The 13,370-nt window shown below is 47.8% G+C and overlaps 6 protein-coding genes across 6 annotated transcripts; 3 read left to right on the top strand and 3 right to left on the bottom strand.

The window, feature by feature from the left end:
* Positions 1-415: 415 nt before the first annotated feature.
* F4807DRAFT_451333 (Pkinase-domain-containing protein) lies at positions 416-2,424 on the bottom strand (the record flags this gene model as incomplete). Its single annotated transcript, XM_048000228.1, has 4 exons — positions 416-779; positions 833-1,214; positions 1,264-1,563; positions 1,611-2,424. 4 exons carry the CDS (start codon positions 2,422-2,424, stop codon positions 416-418), a joined length of 1,860 nt encoding a protein of 619 aa, XP_047854804.1.
* Positions 2,425-3,856: 1,432 nt separating this feature from the next.
* On the bottom strand, positions 3,857-5,900 carry F4807DRAFT_422760 (uncharacterized protein). Its single transcript, XM_047997718.1, has one exon. The coding sequence runs from the start codon at positions 5,666-5,668 to the stop codon at positions 4,544-4,546; it is 1,125 nt and encodes a 374-aa protein (XP_047854803.1). The 5' UTR covers positions 5,669-5,900; the 3' UTR covers positions 3,857-4,543.
* Positions 5,901-6,386: 486 nt separating this feature from the next.
* Positions 6,387-7,639, top strand: F4807DRAFT_467076 (NAD(P)-binding protein; the record flags this gene model as incomplete). The annotated part of the gene is made up of 3 exons (XM_048002447.1): positions 6,387-6,730; positions 6,786-7,092; positions 7,146-7,639. 3 exons carry the CDS (start codon positions 6,387-6,389, stop codon positions 7,233-7,235), a joined length of 741 nt encoding a protein of 246 aa, XP_047854802.1. The 3' UTR covers positions 7,236-7,639.
* Positions 7,585-9,295, bottom strand: F4807DRAFT_59592 (uncharacterized protein). Its single transcript, XM_048003246.1, has 2 exons — positions 8,359-9,295; positions 7,585-8,287 (listed from the first exon to the last, which is right to left on the bottom strand). Exons 1-2 carry the CDS (start codon positions 8,988-8,990, stop codon positions 7,831-7,833), a joined length of 1,089 nt encoding a protein of 362 aa, XP_047854801.1. The 5' UTR covers positions 8,991-9,295; the 3' UTR covers positions 7,585-7,830.
* A 56-nt stretch (positions 9,296-9,351) lies between these two features.
* On the top strand, positions 9,352-10,268 carry F4807DRAFT_422752 (Oligosaccaryltransferase-domain-containing protein). The gene is made up of 2 exons (XM_047997717.1): positions 9,352-9,641; positions 9,699-10,268. Exon 2 carries the CDS (start codon positions 9,749-9,751, stop codon positions 9,905-9,907), a length of 159 nt encoding a protein of 52 aa, XP_047854800.1. The 5' UTR covers positions 9,352-9,641; positions 9,699-9,748; the 3' UTR covers positions 9,908-10,268.
* Positions 10,269-10,611: 343 nt separating this feature from the next.
* Positions 10,612-13,369, top strand: F4807DRAFT_422749 (RNA recognition domain-containing protein). Its single transcript, XM_047997716.1, has 4 exons — positions 10,612-11,383; positions 11,438-11,467; positions 12,318-12,482; positions 12,535-13,369. Exons 1-4 carry the CDS (start codon positions 11,150-11,152, stop codon positions 12,880-12,882), a joined length of 777 nt encoding a protein of 258 aa, XP_047854799.1. The 5' UTR covers positions 10,612-11,149; the 3' UTR covers positions 12,883-13,369.
* The last annotated feature ends 1 nt before the right edge of the window (position 13,370 follows it).

Raw genomic sequence — 13,370 nt, 5'->3', positions numbered from 1 at the left:
TAAGACAACAACATCGACGATAAGCAAGCCTTATTTGCAATGGTCATACAAGCCACTTTACTAATCCGCGGTCCCTTTTCTGATCTCTCGCCCGAAACTCCACATACCGAATAACGCCGTACATATGAATGCTTGATGCCGCCATAGCCCCTTTCCCTCTTGTGCTCAGTCCTGGTCGCAATCTTTAACATGAAAGGTGGTGGAGGAATCTCGTCAATAAATGCTGATATGGGTTTTTTTTCTTTGCTTTCAAGGTTCATAGTACAATTCATCAGTAATCCATCAATCAATGCTGATAACAAAACCATACAACTCGATGGTCGTAAGCTTGGTAGAAAGAACAGTTCTACTGCTAAGCGCTAAGTCGATGTAAGGCAGAGAATCGCTGTATAGATCGAGGTGTACTTCTCAACAATCACCTGTCGCTGTCATAATCATCGCCCTCGTGGTGTAATGTTATACTGTTGAATTCTTCAAAAGGATCGACAGTCTCGTTACCAGGTGTCGCAAGCTCGCTGTCCAATGGAACACCTTTGGAGAATGCCAACTGCCTTGAACCAGTGATATCGACGCTCTCACTCTCCTTGACGTTTCTAAAATTGACCGTGTCGACCCCGCGACCCGCATGCGGAACTATTGGTGGCTTCATATGTCGAATAAGGGCCCACTGAGTTGTCCGGAAGAAAGGATGGCCCTTGATATCGGAAGCTCCGGCCCTCGCACCCAATCTCCTCGTCTCATCCTTGATTAGCAATTTCCGTATTAACGACTTGCAAAGACTAATTGACGGTTAGTATAAGCACGGTAAAACAACTCCTCGGTCTAAACATACTGTGAAATTTGGGGTGCTCCGGAGTGCTCCGGAAACGGTATCTCTTCTCGAAGAATGTTGGCAAAAGTCGCATTACGATTCTTTCCCTTGAAGGGCGTGGTGCCGTATAGCATCTCGTATATCAAGATACCGAGGGTCCACCAATCGACGGCACTTGTGTGCCCGCTGCCCTTGATGACTTCTGGAGCGATATATTCCTCAGTACCCACAAACGAGTTCGTTCTGAAGTTGGCGATACACGATTTCGTATCTATCGTAGGGAGCGACGAGGTACTTGCACCATTCTTTCCCATAATCATGGTAGGCTTACCGCCGGGATCCGACTGTTTCGAGAGGTCAAAATCAGAAAGCATAATGTGTCCTGATTGGTGAAGCAAGATATCTGTAGAGTATATTAGCACGGCTCGTGTAAGAATAAGAGACAAACATACTCTCTGGCTTCAGGTCCCTATATATGAATCCCATCAAGTGAAGGTATTCTAGAGCTGCCGTGACCTCGGCAGCATAAAAGCGAGCATCGTCTTCGGGGATACATTTGCCTGGGCGGGTCTGTAATGCTCGGAAGAATTCCCCACCGCTACAATATTCCATACACAGGTATAGATGATCTTCGGATTGGAAAGAGTGGTATAGGGTTACGATAAAAGGGTGGTTACTCGTCGCCAAGATTTCCTGCTCGGCCAATGCCCTCTTGATCTTGTTACGTTTGATCATCTCCTTCTTGCTCAGAACTGCTTGGGTAAGTATAAATCTATAAATATCCAGAGAAGATGTTTACCTTTCATAGCATAGAGTCTAGAACTCTTCTTCTCCCTTACGAGGTAAACCTTTCCAACGTCACCCTTTCCAATGAGCTTAATCTTGTCGAAACTGGCGGGGCTGACCTCTACGGTGCGGACTTTGATCGAGTTGGAGCTGTACGTCCTACGAAACGCTAGGGAATTGGGGTTTGGCGGCGGAGGAAGCGCTCCGAGGCCATCATTCTCAGGTACGGCAAGCGTTCCGGCCTCGGCGAGTGCGGCTTTGGCATCGATGAACCCTAAAGAGGCAGCATTTGTTCCCTGGATTAAGGGTTCTTTTCCCAGCTCTGCAGTGGCCGGCCTCTCTCCGCTGCCCTTCCCTTGGTTAAAGAGGCCCTGAGCATTAGGGGCACTCGCAACTCTCCGCAATTTCCTCGCCAGCTCTTCCTTCGTAGCATTTGTGGCTTGCTCCTTTGCGCCGTCGGGACCGTGGATCTTTAAACTAGGAGTGTCGGGAGGACTCGGCGGCACGGAGCCTTCGTTATGATGTCGGAGTCCGGGTTGGCCCTGATGGGCGAAATATGGATTCGCATGGGCAGTGGGGCTGAGAGCGTCGTCTAGGGGATTTCCCTCGCTCGCGGTGGTAGTCGACCTAATTCTACCGACATTGGTAAAAAATTTCCTGGACTGACGAAAGCCAACTTTGCCCTCCGATTTCAAGGCATGGTCGAGGTTCTTCTCCTTATCTCCATTGGTATTAGAAGTGTTTATCCGGAAGAAATTCTTCAACTTTTGGTTGAAATGGCTGTTATGGCTATTGGTGCCGGCAGAGGTGGGTGACTTGATGGGCATGTTGTCGGTGGTGTGAGCGGTGTTGTTGGTATTGTCGCCTAGGCTGGGGTCCCTTAGGTCAACATTCGGATGATGCCATGATGTAAACCGCTTTCTGATTCTAAAATGAGGGCCTCGTCGATTGACGGATGTTGCAACGGATGTTGTTGGTGAGGGAGGATTGTTAGTATTTGGGGATGGATGATTGAGGTTGGAATGGTGTTCAATTGACTCGTCGGACCCCATGTCGGCGGTAGCGCGGCGGCAGCAACCCAGCTTCTACCTATCGTATGGCGGCTGGATCTGCCCAACTGGGACTGGTGCTAGGATGGTCTCGGGGGGGCAGGGCAAACTAATCGCACTATGCTCACTTGGTATGGCCTTCGGTCACTGGAAGCGAGGGGCTAAAGGGGCCGGGTCTGGGTGATTTTGAGTGGGCTTAGTCCCACTTTGGGATACGTTGCGTCCAGTTCCCTCTGATTTGGTCTAGGTTTGGTTGCTTGCTAATCAAGGTCCAGTAGACACTACTGCCCGTCCCATCAAGCTCGGGAACATGGGGTCTCTTAGATCGTAAATGTGCCAATACTCCCGACCCAAATCTCTTCTTCAAACTTTCCCACTTGCCACCTGTCGCAGTAATACGAAGAAAGCTTTCCGAAGGGCTTTTTCGGGTGCGTATGTGTGTATGAAGGTATGTATGTATGGATGAATCATGAATGAACGAATAGACGAATAAAATGTACTGGACGTTTGGTAGAAACAGGCAATCAGGTTCCGCAAGTTCCCAGGGTCTAGCAAGTGTGTTTTCCGATTGTTGCGGATGCGCTAATAAAGCACGAGCCTGCGTCGTACGCGACAAGTCTAGACGCTCCTAGCTAGAACTGATCGGTCCGCATGAACATTGGTTGGAGTGAGTTCATGGGTGATTCAGGAATTAATCCGTCCAAGCAAAATGCCCAGCCCAGGTAAGTCCCAGGTAAAGGGGTTAACAAGCGGAATGGGAATAAGGAAACTTTAGATTAACAGAAGGAAATCGAATTTAGGAATGACGAATACTTCTGAAGTTGAAGGGATGCGATTTCCCTTCTGATGGATTTGAATGATTATGATTAGAAAGATTTCAAAGTTCGGGCTTAAGAAACGCCTTTAGTTCTCCAGGGGCTTACTTGCCTCAAATGGATCTTAGCAGGTACTACATCTATATGTACAGGGCTGCTGTGCTGTAAATGCATATACAGTGCATAGCCCTGTGTTCGAGGACCTTCAGGGCTCTTTCCAGATGCAATGCCACCCGTTATTCCCTATTTCCGTATTTATAGCTACTACTACTACATATATACATACGTAGGTACCTCCATATTCAATTAATTATCGATAATTGGTACAATTCACTTTGCCATATACATACATATGTATATATCCTATAGGTAATACATGGAATGAAAGTGAAATTGCTAGTTGTTTGCTATTGTCATCTTCTGATATCCTATTAAAAGACATTCATTCATACGTAACTATGTACCAATAGTAGAATAAACGGGCTCCAACAATGCTACCTTGCCGAGTCAATGCCGGCTATGTTCATTACGTCATAAGGTGAAACTGTCAAATCCTAAGGGCTGGATGTCCGTTATTAGGAGTCCAGTGAGGAGACGTTAGGGGCGGTTGAGAGGGGCCGGGATCCAAATTGATTGGTCAGCCGCCGGCACTTCACGCCTTTGGTCTCTAACAACTTTAGCTTTGTAACGCATTGCATTTTTAATAAGAGTCAATGCGGCACACGCATCTATGTACCTTGACTGCTTTCGAGGTATCATACAACAGTCACAATAGAAGCATCTCAAAGCCAAAGGAATTGCCGGTCATATGCCGAGATATCTTTTGGGAAACGTTCATTCCTAAATTCATCTTCAACGAAATAAAAGGCGAGCCAAAATTGATAGGTAGGTACCTGGTTTGTATTAAGAGGTACGTGGCCACGCGACTTATCCTTTCAAAGCCATGCTCTGAGACCTGGCCAATAAAGCCAACGGCGAGCCGTTGAACTTAATGAAACTGCGGCTCGGCACGGAGTAAGCCAATAAGGCCGAGTCGAGTCTATCGAGGCATACAAAGGTTCAACTGCTTTGATTGTTGTGGTTCAGGAAATTCCCAGTGTCTGCTTTGTATATTCCTCTTCGAATGGAGCATTTTCCTCCTGTTGAATAAGAAGCTGCTTCAATTTCCGCTTCCTTTCCTTGTACTGATGGTCATCCTCGAATTGCTGCTCCTTGACTGACGGCGTAACCTGTTTGCCATCTTTGTCAAAAAGGTATTTCGGGAGTCCATCAGAATTGCGCTTTAGTGCTGAGATGCCGTCATTTTGGTAACCCTCTCCCATGTGCCACACAAGCGACCTAAAGTGTGCTTTCTCCATATGCTCGTCGAACCACGGATTTGCAGGGAACTCAATGGGGTTCTTCCTTGCTCCGCATCTTCCCCATCGGCAAGCCAGCGGCTCCTCCTCCCCATGAACGAGATCGATATGTTTGCGTAGCGCTTTCATGTTTTGTAGTTCTGCCGGACACGTTCTGCTTGGTGAATATCGCCATTCACATAAAAAGGGTAAGTATTGAGCGTTGGCCCGCAGGTACTGTTCCCTAGCCGATGGTAGAAGGGTGCGCGGAGGTCTCCCGCGCCGCTTCGCTTCTTTGGACTGGGTTTTCTTAGGCTCGGTAGGCTTTGCGCTTTCTCCGCCGCCTCCTTTGACATCTACATAGGCCATCCCGGGTTTCCAGCCCCTCGGTCTGCCTCTCTTCTTGGGTTGAGGACTGGTACCTCCAATCTCATTTTCTGCGGAAGGCAGAGAGCCAGATGTTATTTTCCCAGGAGTAATCGATGCTAGTCCCGATCGCACCTCCCGGCTTTTATCCTTGGGCGGCCTTCCTCGTCGAGGTTGAGACGGTGAAGGTGATGAAGTAGATCGGATATGTACGGCTAATTTTGTGTGCTGTGATGGCGATAATGCTATAGTTGTAGTTGAACCTTGAACCTTCGGTTCTGTGGTCGGACTTTGTTGTGATTGAGATGATGGATGTGATAGTAATGTCTTAGGGCCGCTATTAATGCGTGGTTGAAAGATGTCTGAAATAATAGGGGGAACAGTGGAACTTCTCCCAGCTTCTTTGAGATCATCAGGAACATTGCTGGCATTGGCGGCATTGGCGGTATTGGCTTGGTGGGTAGCCCCTGCCTCAGCCCGCTCCGCCACATTGTTATCAGCCATCGCGATCCCAGGTTTCCTCTATTGCCGTATATGAGTAAATATCCTTATTCTTTATTCCTCATTGCTGATGTTTAGTGACTAGAACTAGAGTGCTTCATAATCAAAACTTACAGTATTGATTCTTCCCCATATTCTTCAAAATATAAGACGTATAAAAGCCAGGCATTCAGGTGAGGCTCAGACGCGTCTTAACCGAGCCGGATTGCACGAAGTGCCCGTAACAAAAGTTTAGTGGGGACTGTATTCAGTAGTAACAACTAACGGCCAGGTGGGCTTTGTGGCCATGGCTCCTACATACATGGCTGTACCTAGGTACTACTAGCTAGATAGGTACATAGTACTATGTACATTCAAGCCCTCCCTCACTTAGGTAGGTAGGTAGTTACTGATGCTGCGCGTCACCACTCTTGAGGAACCAAGACGTTTGCATGCTATTTGATCGGTAGAGGATTGCGACATCTGCTAGAATTTGTCATCAGAACTCCAACTATCCTATTTGAACGTAGAATTAATAATCGATATCGCAATATACCCCCTCCTAGGAAGCTTTATAATTGTCGTCTAACCTTCGTTAGAACTGTCTCTAGATATTATAAGTGAGCTTCAATAGCCCGTCTAAATCATAAGGACATCTTCCTCCAAGAGCAACCCAGCTAGTCTAAACTTCTACTTAGTGTTCCCAAAAATATCTACGTCTTTCGCAAAGCAATTTAGCACAATGTCTTCTAAATTCTTCGCCGTCGTTGCTGGTGCTGGCCCCGGCACTGGCAGAGCCTGCGCTATCCGATTCGCCAAGTCATATCCCGTAGTGCTCTTAACTCGCAAGCCCGAGTCGTACCAAGATACCGTTGCCGAGATCAACAACTCTGGCGGTAAAGCCATTGGCATCAGCGCAGACACCTCGGATGTCAAGTCGTTAAACGCAGCATTCGAGAAGATCGCCAAGGAGCTGCCTGGTTCAAAACTCGCCGCGGCCATCTACAATGTTGGCGCTGGCTTTCAGAGGAAGCCATTCCTCGAGTTGAGTGCCGAAGATTTCGATGTCGCAGTTGGCGGTAATGCGTATGTTTCCGAATGTCCAACGTGCTTTGTTCATCTGGGTTAAACGTTTTAACAGGCGAGGCCTCTTCAATTTCGCCCAGAAGACCCTACCATTGCTTCTAGAATCTGTTTCCGACTCTGAACACCCGCCCACGTTGCTCATCACGGGTGCTACGGCTTCTGTCAGAGGTTCGTATATGTTCTCCACGATGGCAGCCAGCATGTTTGCTCGACGAGCCCTCGGTCAGTCTCTGGCACGGGAGTTCGGACCTAAAGGAGTACATGTGGCACACGCTATCATCGACGGTGTCATTGATATCCCGAGGACGAGCCACTACAATGTCAACAACGGCGTCGAGGATAGCAAGTTAAGAGCCGATGCGGTTAGTATTCGAACAATCCGAAGCCGTATTACAATGTTGACTAGAAAAACTAGATTGCCGAGAGCTACTGGAATTTACACACTCAGCACCGTTCTGCATTTACCCAAGAAGTCGACATGCGACCTTATGTTGAGAAGTGGTGAGAGGAGACCAGGGACACAATTGGCTCCTTCTGAAACAACCTGGGCTTTCTCAATATCCATGACCATGCTCACAAATCGCAATGACTTGAGCTCGTGCATATAGCTTCATGAATAAGAGGGCATGCCTAACGGCTAGAAAACTGATCGCTCGGTTTGCCTAGGCCTTGTCTTTCTTTGTAGAGTTATAAGAACGGATATCATAAAATCTTACTGCAATGAATTGAATGATGTTAATACGTCGTATTAACCGTAATGCGGGCGACGAAGGTACAGCATCTGAAAGAATGAATGATGGAGTATATCTCGAATTTGTTTCCGATTAGTACAATCTTTAGAATCCTAAGCTGGTAGACTAAACCCGTCAATTCCATGGCGAATTTGTGTTGTCTCGCATGGTCCAGAAGACTAACAGTAGCTCAACCCTATACGAGTTTGCTCTGGCCTAAACGTAACGGCATCATCAAGCTGTCGATATGTCGTTATCCTTGACGCGTCGCTTGTATTGAGTATCCATCTTTATGATGGAAACTCTACTGGTTGACCCAGACTTTTTTGGTTTTAGCTTTATTACCCCATGGTGTTGGAGGTAAGAACTTCAAGCGCCCGCAGTCACGGGAGTACCATCTCCGGTATCCGGAGGTTGGTGTGAATCGGCAGAGTAACCCGCGGCCGCAGCTAAACGGTCCGCTTCCTTCTTGTCTCGGATGGCCTGTGTCTCTTGCCTTAGCCTTTCTAGATTCCAAGCGCCGTCGTCTTCCTCATCCTCGTCTTCTTCTTCTTCTTCGGAGTCTTCTCCGTATCTCCAGTTACCACTTTCGAATAGAGCACGTCCGGTCGACTCCTTAGCTTGTCGAGCTTGTTCTTCGGCGGCCTTCTTGTCTAACCGGTCCTTCTTCCACTTGGCGAATGTCTCTGGGGTGACAGGTGTGAGCGTTCCCGTCAACTTGTGCCGCTCCGATTCTAAGAAGTCTTCAAGAGTCAAAGTCTTGAGCGGCGACTTGTCCATGAGAGCTTTCTCAGCTGCGCGCTGCTCTTTGGTCTTGAGTACGAAACTATGTTGACAAAGTTAGATAAACCACGCGATGCGTTTTGAGTTAGGGATAACATTGCGGGGCCAACTTACCCCGGTGGAAGTGCGTGCTTGTATTTGCACTTGTTGCCGTCATTGGGACATGTCCAGAACCAACCGTATTTCCCGTCTTCGATTGCCTCGATGAAGTATTTGCAAACTTTGTCGGTAGTGGTGACTTGGTTGCCCTTCTTAGAAAGAATCACCTTTTTTAACTTCTCCTCGTCCCAGTCTGCAGACGTCTCCTGCTTTTTCTTTTCCTCTTCGTCAGCCCGACCGTCGGTGTACAGATTCTTCTTTTCGGTCTTTCGTTCAACCGAGAGGTCGTGTGCGAACTTGCACTTCTTCCCCTTTTCGCAATTGCCCTTCTTGAAGAATATACAGACAACGGTTTTGGGATCGACACCGAAAGGGACTTTCTGTATCTGGGCTGGTTTGTTGAGAAGTGCTTCGGTCTCCCGCTTGGCGTCCTCGGCAGCCTTCTTCTCTCGGGCGCGAGCTTCCTTCTCTGCTTGCTTCTTCTTCTCTTCCGCGCTACCTCCAGCTTTGGCCGTCGCCTGAATCTGCTTGATATGTTTTTGGGCAACCGAACCCTTCTTGTTTTTCATACCAAATGTCTTGTCTTCGGCAACCTTTGTGGCAGAAGGTTTCTTGCCTTTGACATCATCTTTCTTCTTTGGAGGCATACTGACTGGCAGTAACCCAGAGGGTTGAGAACTCGGAAATGGGCTATGGGTTTTCGAAATGTGGGAATAGAGACTTCACTAGAAATTGCCTAGGGGTTAGTCGGTCAATTGGAGAAGAGAGTTGAGCCGCTGCTAGGTTATAGCGAGGCGTTTCTACATAGTAGGAACAAATTGGTAAAAGAGGGCAATCGTAATTGAACTTCACTAAATGAGACAGTATGTATTAGTGGGTTGGTGGGCTATAATACTAGCGGGGAAAATCTAAGAACCAATCATTGATGGGATAGGCATGCGGATTCTGAGACTACGTCACATGATCAAAGATGTGGCACCTTCCAGCAACTGGAAGAAACAAGACTTAGCCACATGGATGTCATTGGGTGTACCTGCCAATGTACCTGGGTACCCACCTTCGCCAAGGCCAAGTACCGTCGTACTGACTTACGTTGTCCCTCTGTACGTAACCGTGAAGCTGTTTGAATTGAGAAGCTCCAAGCTGGCCTCAATCATTCGACATGGGAATAAAAGTGTAAATAAATTCACCTACATCACATCGCATTATCGCCAACACGATACCACACTTCCACGTTCGTTTCTGTCCCTATTCTCACGAGACATCAGTGACGAAGCACTTCGTCGCAAATTTACAACGTGCGTCTCACGCAACCTTGAAGCTAGCAATGACAAATAATTAACATCCTATGTTAGGTTAACTCTCCGAAACATCGAGCAGACAATTTCGAAGCGCACCATTCACCATGATTTCTGACGACGACCTGTATACCCTCGCCCTATTCCTTGGCTCGGTGGCCGTGGTTCTCATCGTTCTGTACCACTTCTTCGAAGTCAATTCGCGCGAGGATGAGGTGCCGATTACCACCGAGAAGGGCGCAAAACCTCCCGGCGCGTCAAAGTGAGAACAACAACAAACTGGACCAAGGGCTTATGGATATATCCTGGACTTGGCCGTGCACAAGATGAGGAAGGCTCTCTTGATACTTGGTGGCGGGCCTACGTACGATTTGGGAGGGCACTCAGATACATGTCACGTACCTAGGTTATTTGGGACTCGACTCCATGACAATGCTTCTGATCAAAATCGGAGACAATCTATTTGATCAGTTGGACTTGGCATACATGATTTCGGGGGATTTCAACAGGTGGACCAATGCAGGTTGCGTCAGAGGACTTCCTGTACCTGTATCAATGATTTATGTGTATAGCTCCATGGTTATATGAAGATCAAACTGAGCAAAGTTGATTTGCTATCAACACCAATCATTATCATACGTGTGAACCATGTGTATTTACCGATAAGTATTAAAACATGGTTAGGTGCATACTTAGACAAAGCATATGTAGGGTACTTATATATACCTAACTCAGGTAGGTATCCATTAATCAGACCCGGATCATAACCATTTCTTCGATATGTATGCAGTGTAGGCGTTGCAAGAGAATCAGTTTAAGCAGGACTCTACACTAATGTGCAGCTGGTGAGCCTTCTGTGAGTCTAATCCAAATCAGGTAGTTTCGCGCCACGTAATGTGGGGACGACAATAGGCTCCACTCGACGGGGTCTTAGTGGCTGACTAGGCGACTCATTGTTTTCCAACGGTCCTCCCTCCCTCGCGCTGCTTTCTTATTTGATTTCCTTTCAAACACGACTCAACTTCAATCCATCTTCTCTCCAACTTTACCGAGAGATTCACAAAGTCGTCTTATTCTTTTACCAGCACTTCATCGCAAAGGAGACAACGTCGATAAAGTTCTTTTTAATATTATCATTTTATTCTCTATCGGCTGCATCCAACTTCGTCAGCCATCCATATTATCATCATTCATATCGGCTTGCCAACCAGCCGAATTACTTTGACAATATTTTATCAGCGCTTCTACCACTGTACCCAAACATTCCGCCACCTTCTCCATCTTCCATCGCGCGTACTTCTAATTAAAAATCCTCAGCACCGCGAAATTGTAAAGGTTTCATTTTCGCTGCTGCAAGATACTGCCGCCCTCGTACGCTCTTGCGCCCATTCAAACACACCACCCGTTGGGCCGAATAGCCTGATCATTCAACACGCGTATTCGCTGTGCTATTTTCACACGCTTCGCACAACAACTTCTATTTAAAACCATAATCAACAGCCATCAAAATGTCCGGAAAGCTCGACCAGTCTCTTGACGAAATCGTCTCAACCCAACGTCGCGTCGGCGGCGGCGGCCGTGGTGGTCGACCCCAGCGCCGATCCGTCGGACGTGCTGCCAAAGCGGCACCTGTTGGCGGCGTTCAGAAGACGCCCAAGCTGACTCGTGCCGCCGCGGCGAAGCAGAACACCGCCAAGGCAGCCGGTGGTAACGGAGAAAGCAAGGTGGTGGTTAGCAACCTGGTGAGTTGTCCACGATCTAGATTATGTTTCTAATTCTTACTAACCCGGTTTTAGCCCAAGGATGTTAACGAAGGCCAAATTAAGGTATGTTTCCTGAGGCTTTCGCCCGCGGAATTTCGTCGACATCTTCCTTGAATCGTACGCTCCTATTGTAGAACGATCGACATAATTATCCTTGTCCTCTTACTTAGAGATGGCTCATCCTGGCTACTCTGGGGTAACCAAATCGCTTACGCTCCTCCCTTGACGATGTACGCGCTTCATGCGACTACTATGTCGGGAGTTGAAGCTGTCCTAGTCGCGAGTCAATATTGTACGTCTTTTGGCAGGCTTGGCAACCCTCCACTATTTGGCTACAATTCGCGCACTCAGATGGACAATAGCATACCTTCACGAGTTTGTTATCTCAACCCGCGGGATTACTATCCTTGCCGGATCATCCTGTGTAGGGCAATGCAACACAGCGAGCATGGCAGTGAGCAACAGCGCTACAATAAACAGCAGCCCTAGGGGTTATTCTATTCTATCGACACCAACCCGGAGGTTGGTGACATTGGGTCTGCAGCGGACTAACCAAAGCAAGTCATCTGACCTTGTTGGCTGAACTTGGTGGCATCTTATGTCAGCCATGGCTCGGAGATTATCTTGTGGAACGATGTGGTGGTTCATCATCCCGAGTAGATCTAACCTTGCTACGATGCGTGGAGATTAGTCTGTGTTGAGGCGGTGTTCGGCTTTTGGGGGTTGTACATGCTCTATTGGATTCGGTGCTGGCTACTAACGCTCACTGCGTGCTCGTTGATGCTGATTTTACCTCGGATACGTACCGTAGACGATTCTCTATTTGCCAGGATTACTCGATGGTCGATATTGCTTACCGCGTTCTACGCGCTTCGAATGGATTTCAGGAGACTAACATTCGTGCCCTCCATAGGAGTACTTCGCAACTTCAGTTGGCCCCATCAAGCGTGTGGAGCTTTCCTACGGCCCGAATAGCATCAGCCGTGGAATTGCTACCGTCACCTTCTCTAAGCTTGACGGTGCTAGCAAGGCATTCAACGCCTTGAACGGTCTTCTGGTCGACAATCGCCCTATCAAGGTAGATATGCTCTATTTCTTATGGCTATACATTATATACTAATATCACAAAGATCGAGATTGTGGTCAGCGCGGCTAAGGCAGCCGAAATTGCCCCCCCAGCTAAGACTCTTACCGAACGCATTACCCAACCCAAGGCTCAGCCCAAGTCTGCAGCCAACGACAAGAAGAAGGAAGCGGCAGGAAAGGCAGTTGGTTCTGGTGCTCGCGGCCGCAAGCGACGTGGTGGACCTCGCAGCGGTCGCCCGGCGAAGAAGACAGCTGAAGAGTTGGACGAGGAGATGGCCGATTACTTCGAGGCTGGCAACCAGAACGAGAATGCCAATGGTAACGCACCTGCTGCCACCAACGGTGATGCCCCTATGGAGGACGAGATTCTAGTATGTGCTTCAGTGGAATAATCCGAATTCCTCCCTGCTAATCATGGTATAGTGAACGAATCGCATGAATGTGGACTATTTGAAGTTCGCAGTTGGGTTGGTGGTCCGGCTTTCCAATCGGGGTTTGTTCCTTTGCTCATGTTACGGCTCGGGTTTGCTTTCTTTCTACTGAATTTGGCAATGGGTGCATGAAGGGAACGCGCGGATCTGAAGGAGGAAGCAGGTATACCAGTCGAGATGCTCAATAGCCTATGCAGATAACCGTCCTGCTGAATGAAACGGCACTATTCCCAGGTCTTATTCGTTTGCAAAGTGTATGATTTTCCGCTCAACGTGAATTTCCTTAGCAAATTGGTAGTTTAATTTTGGCTGCTCTGCTTGGTTCTTTAGATTGACTACAGTCAATGTGTATCACTATTCCTTGAACGAAAGGTCGTATTGATTCCAAAGGTCTTGTAAAATCCATGATATCACTTCTAGTTCCCTCTACATCCATTGACTAGTTAGCA

Source organism: Annulohypoxylon truncatum, assembly GCF_022578515.1.
Source record: "Annulohypoxylon truncatum strain CBS 140777 unplaced genomic scaffold F4807scaffold_13, whole genome shotgun sequence".
NCBI classification, from domain to species: Eukaryota; Fungi; Ascomycota; class Sordariomycetes; order Xylariales; family Hypoxylaceae; genus Annulohypoxylon; species Annulohypoxylon truncatum.
Note: the sequence above shows the minus strand (reverse complement) of the source record. Positions and strands in the feature narration are given on the sequence as shown.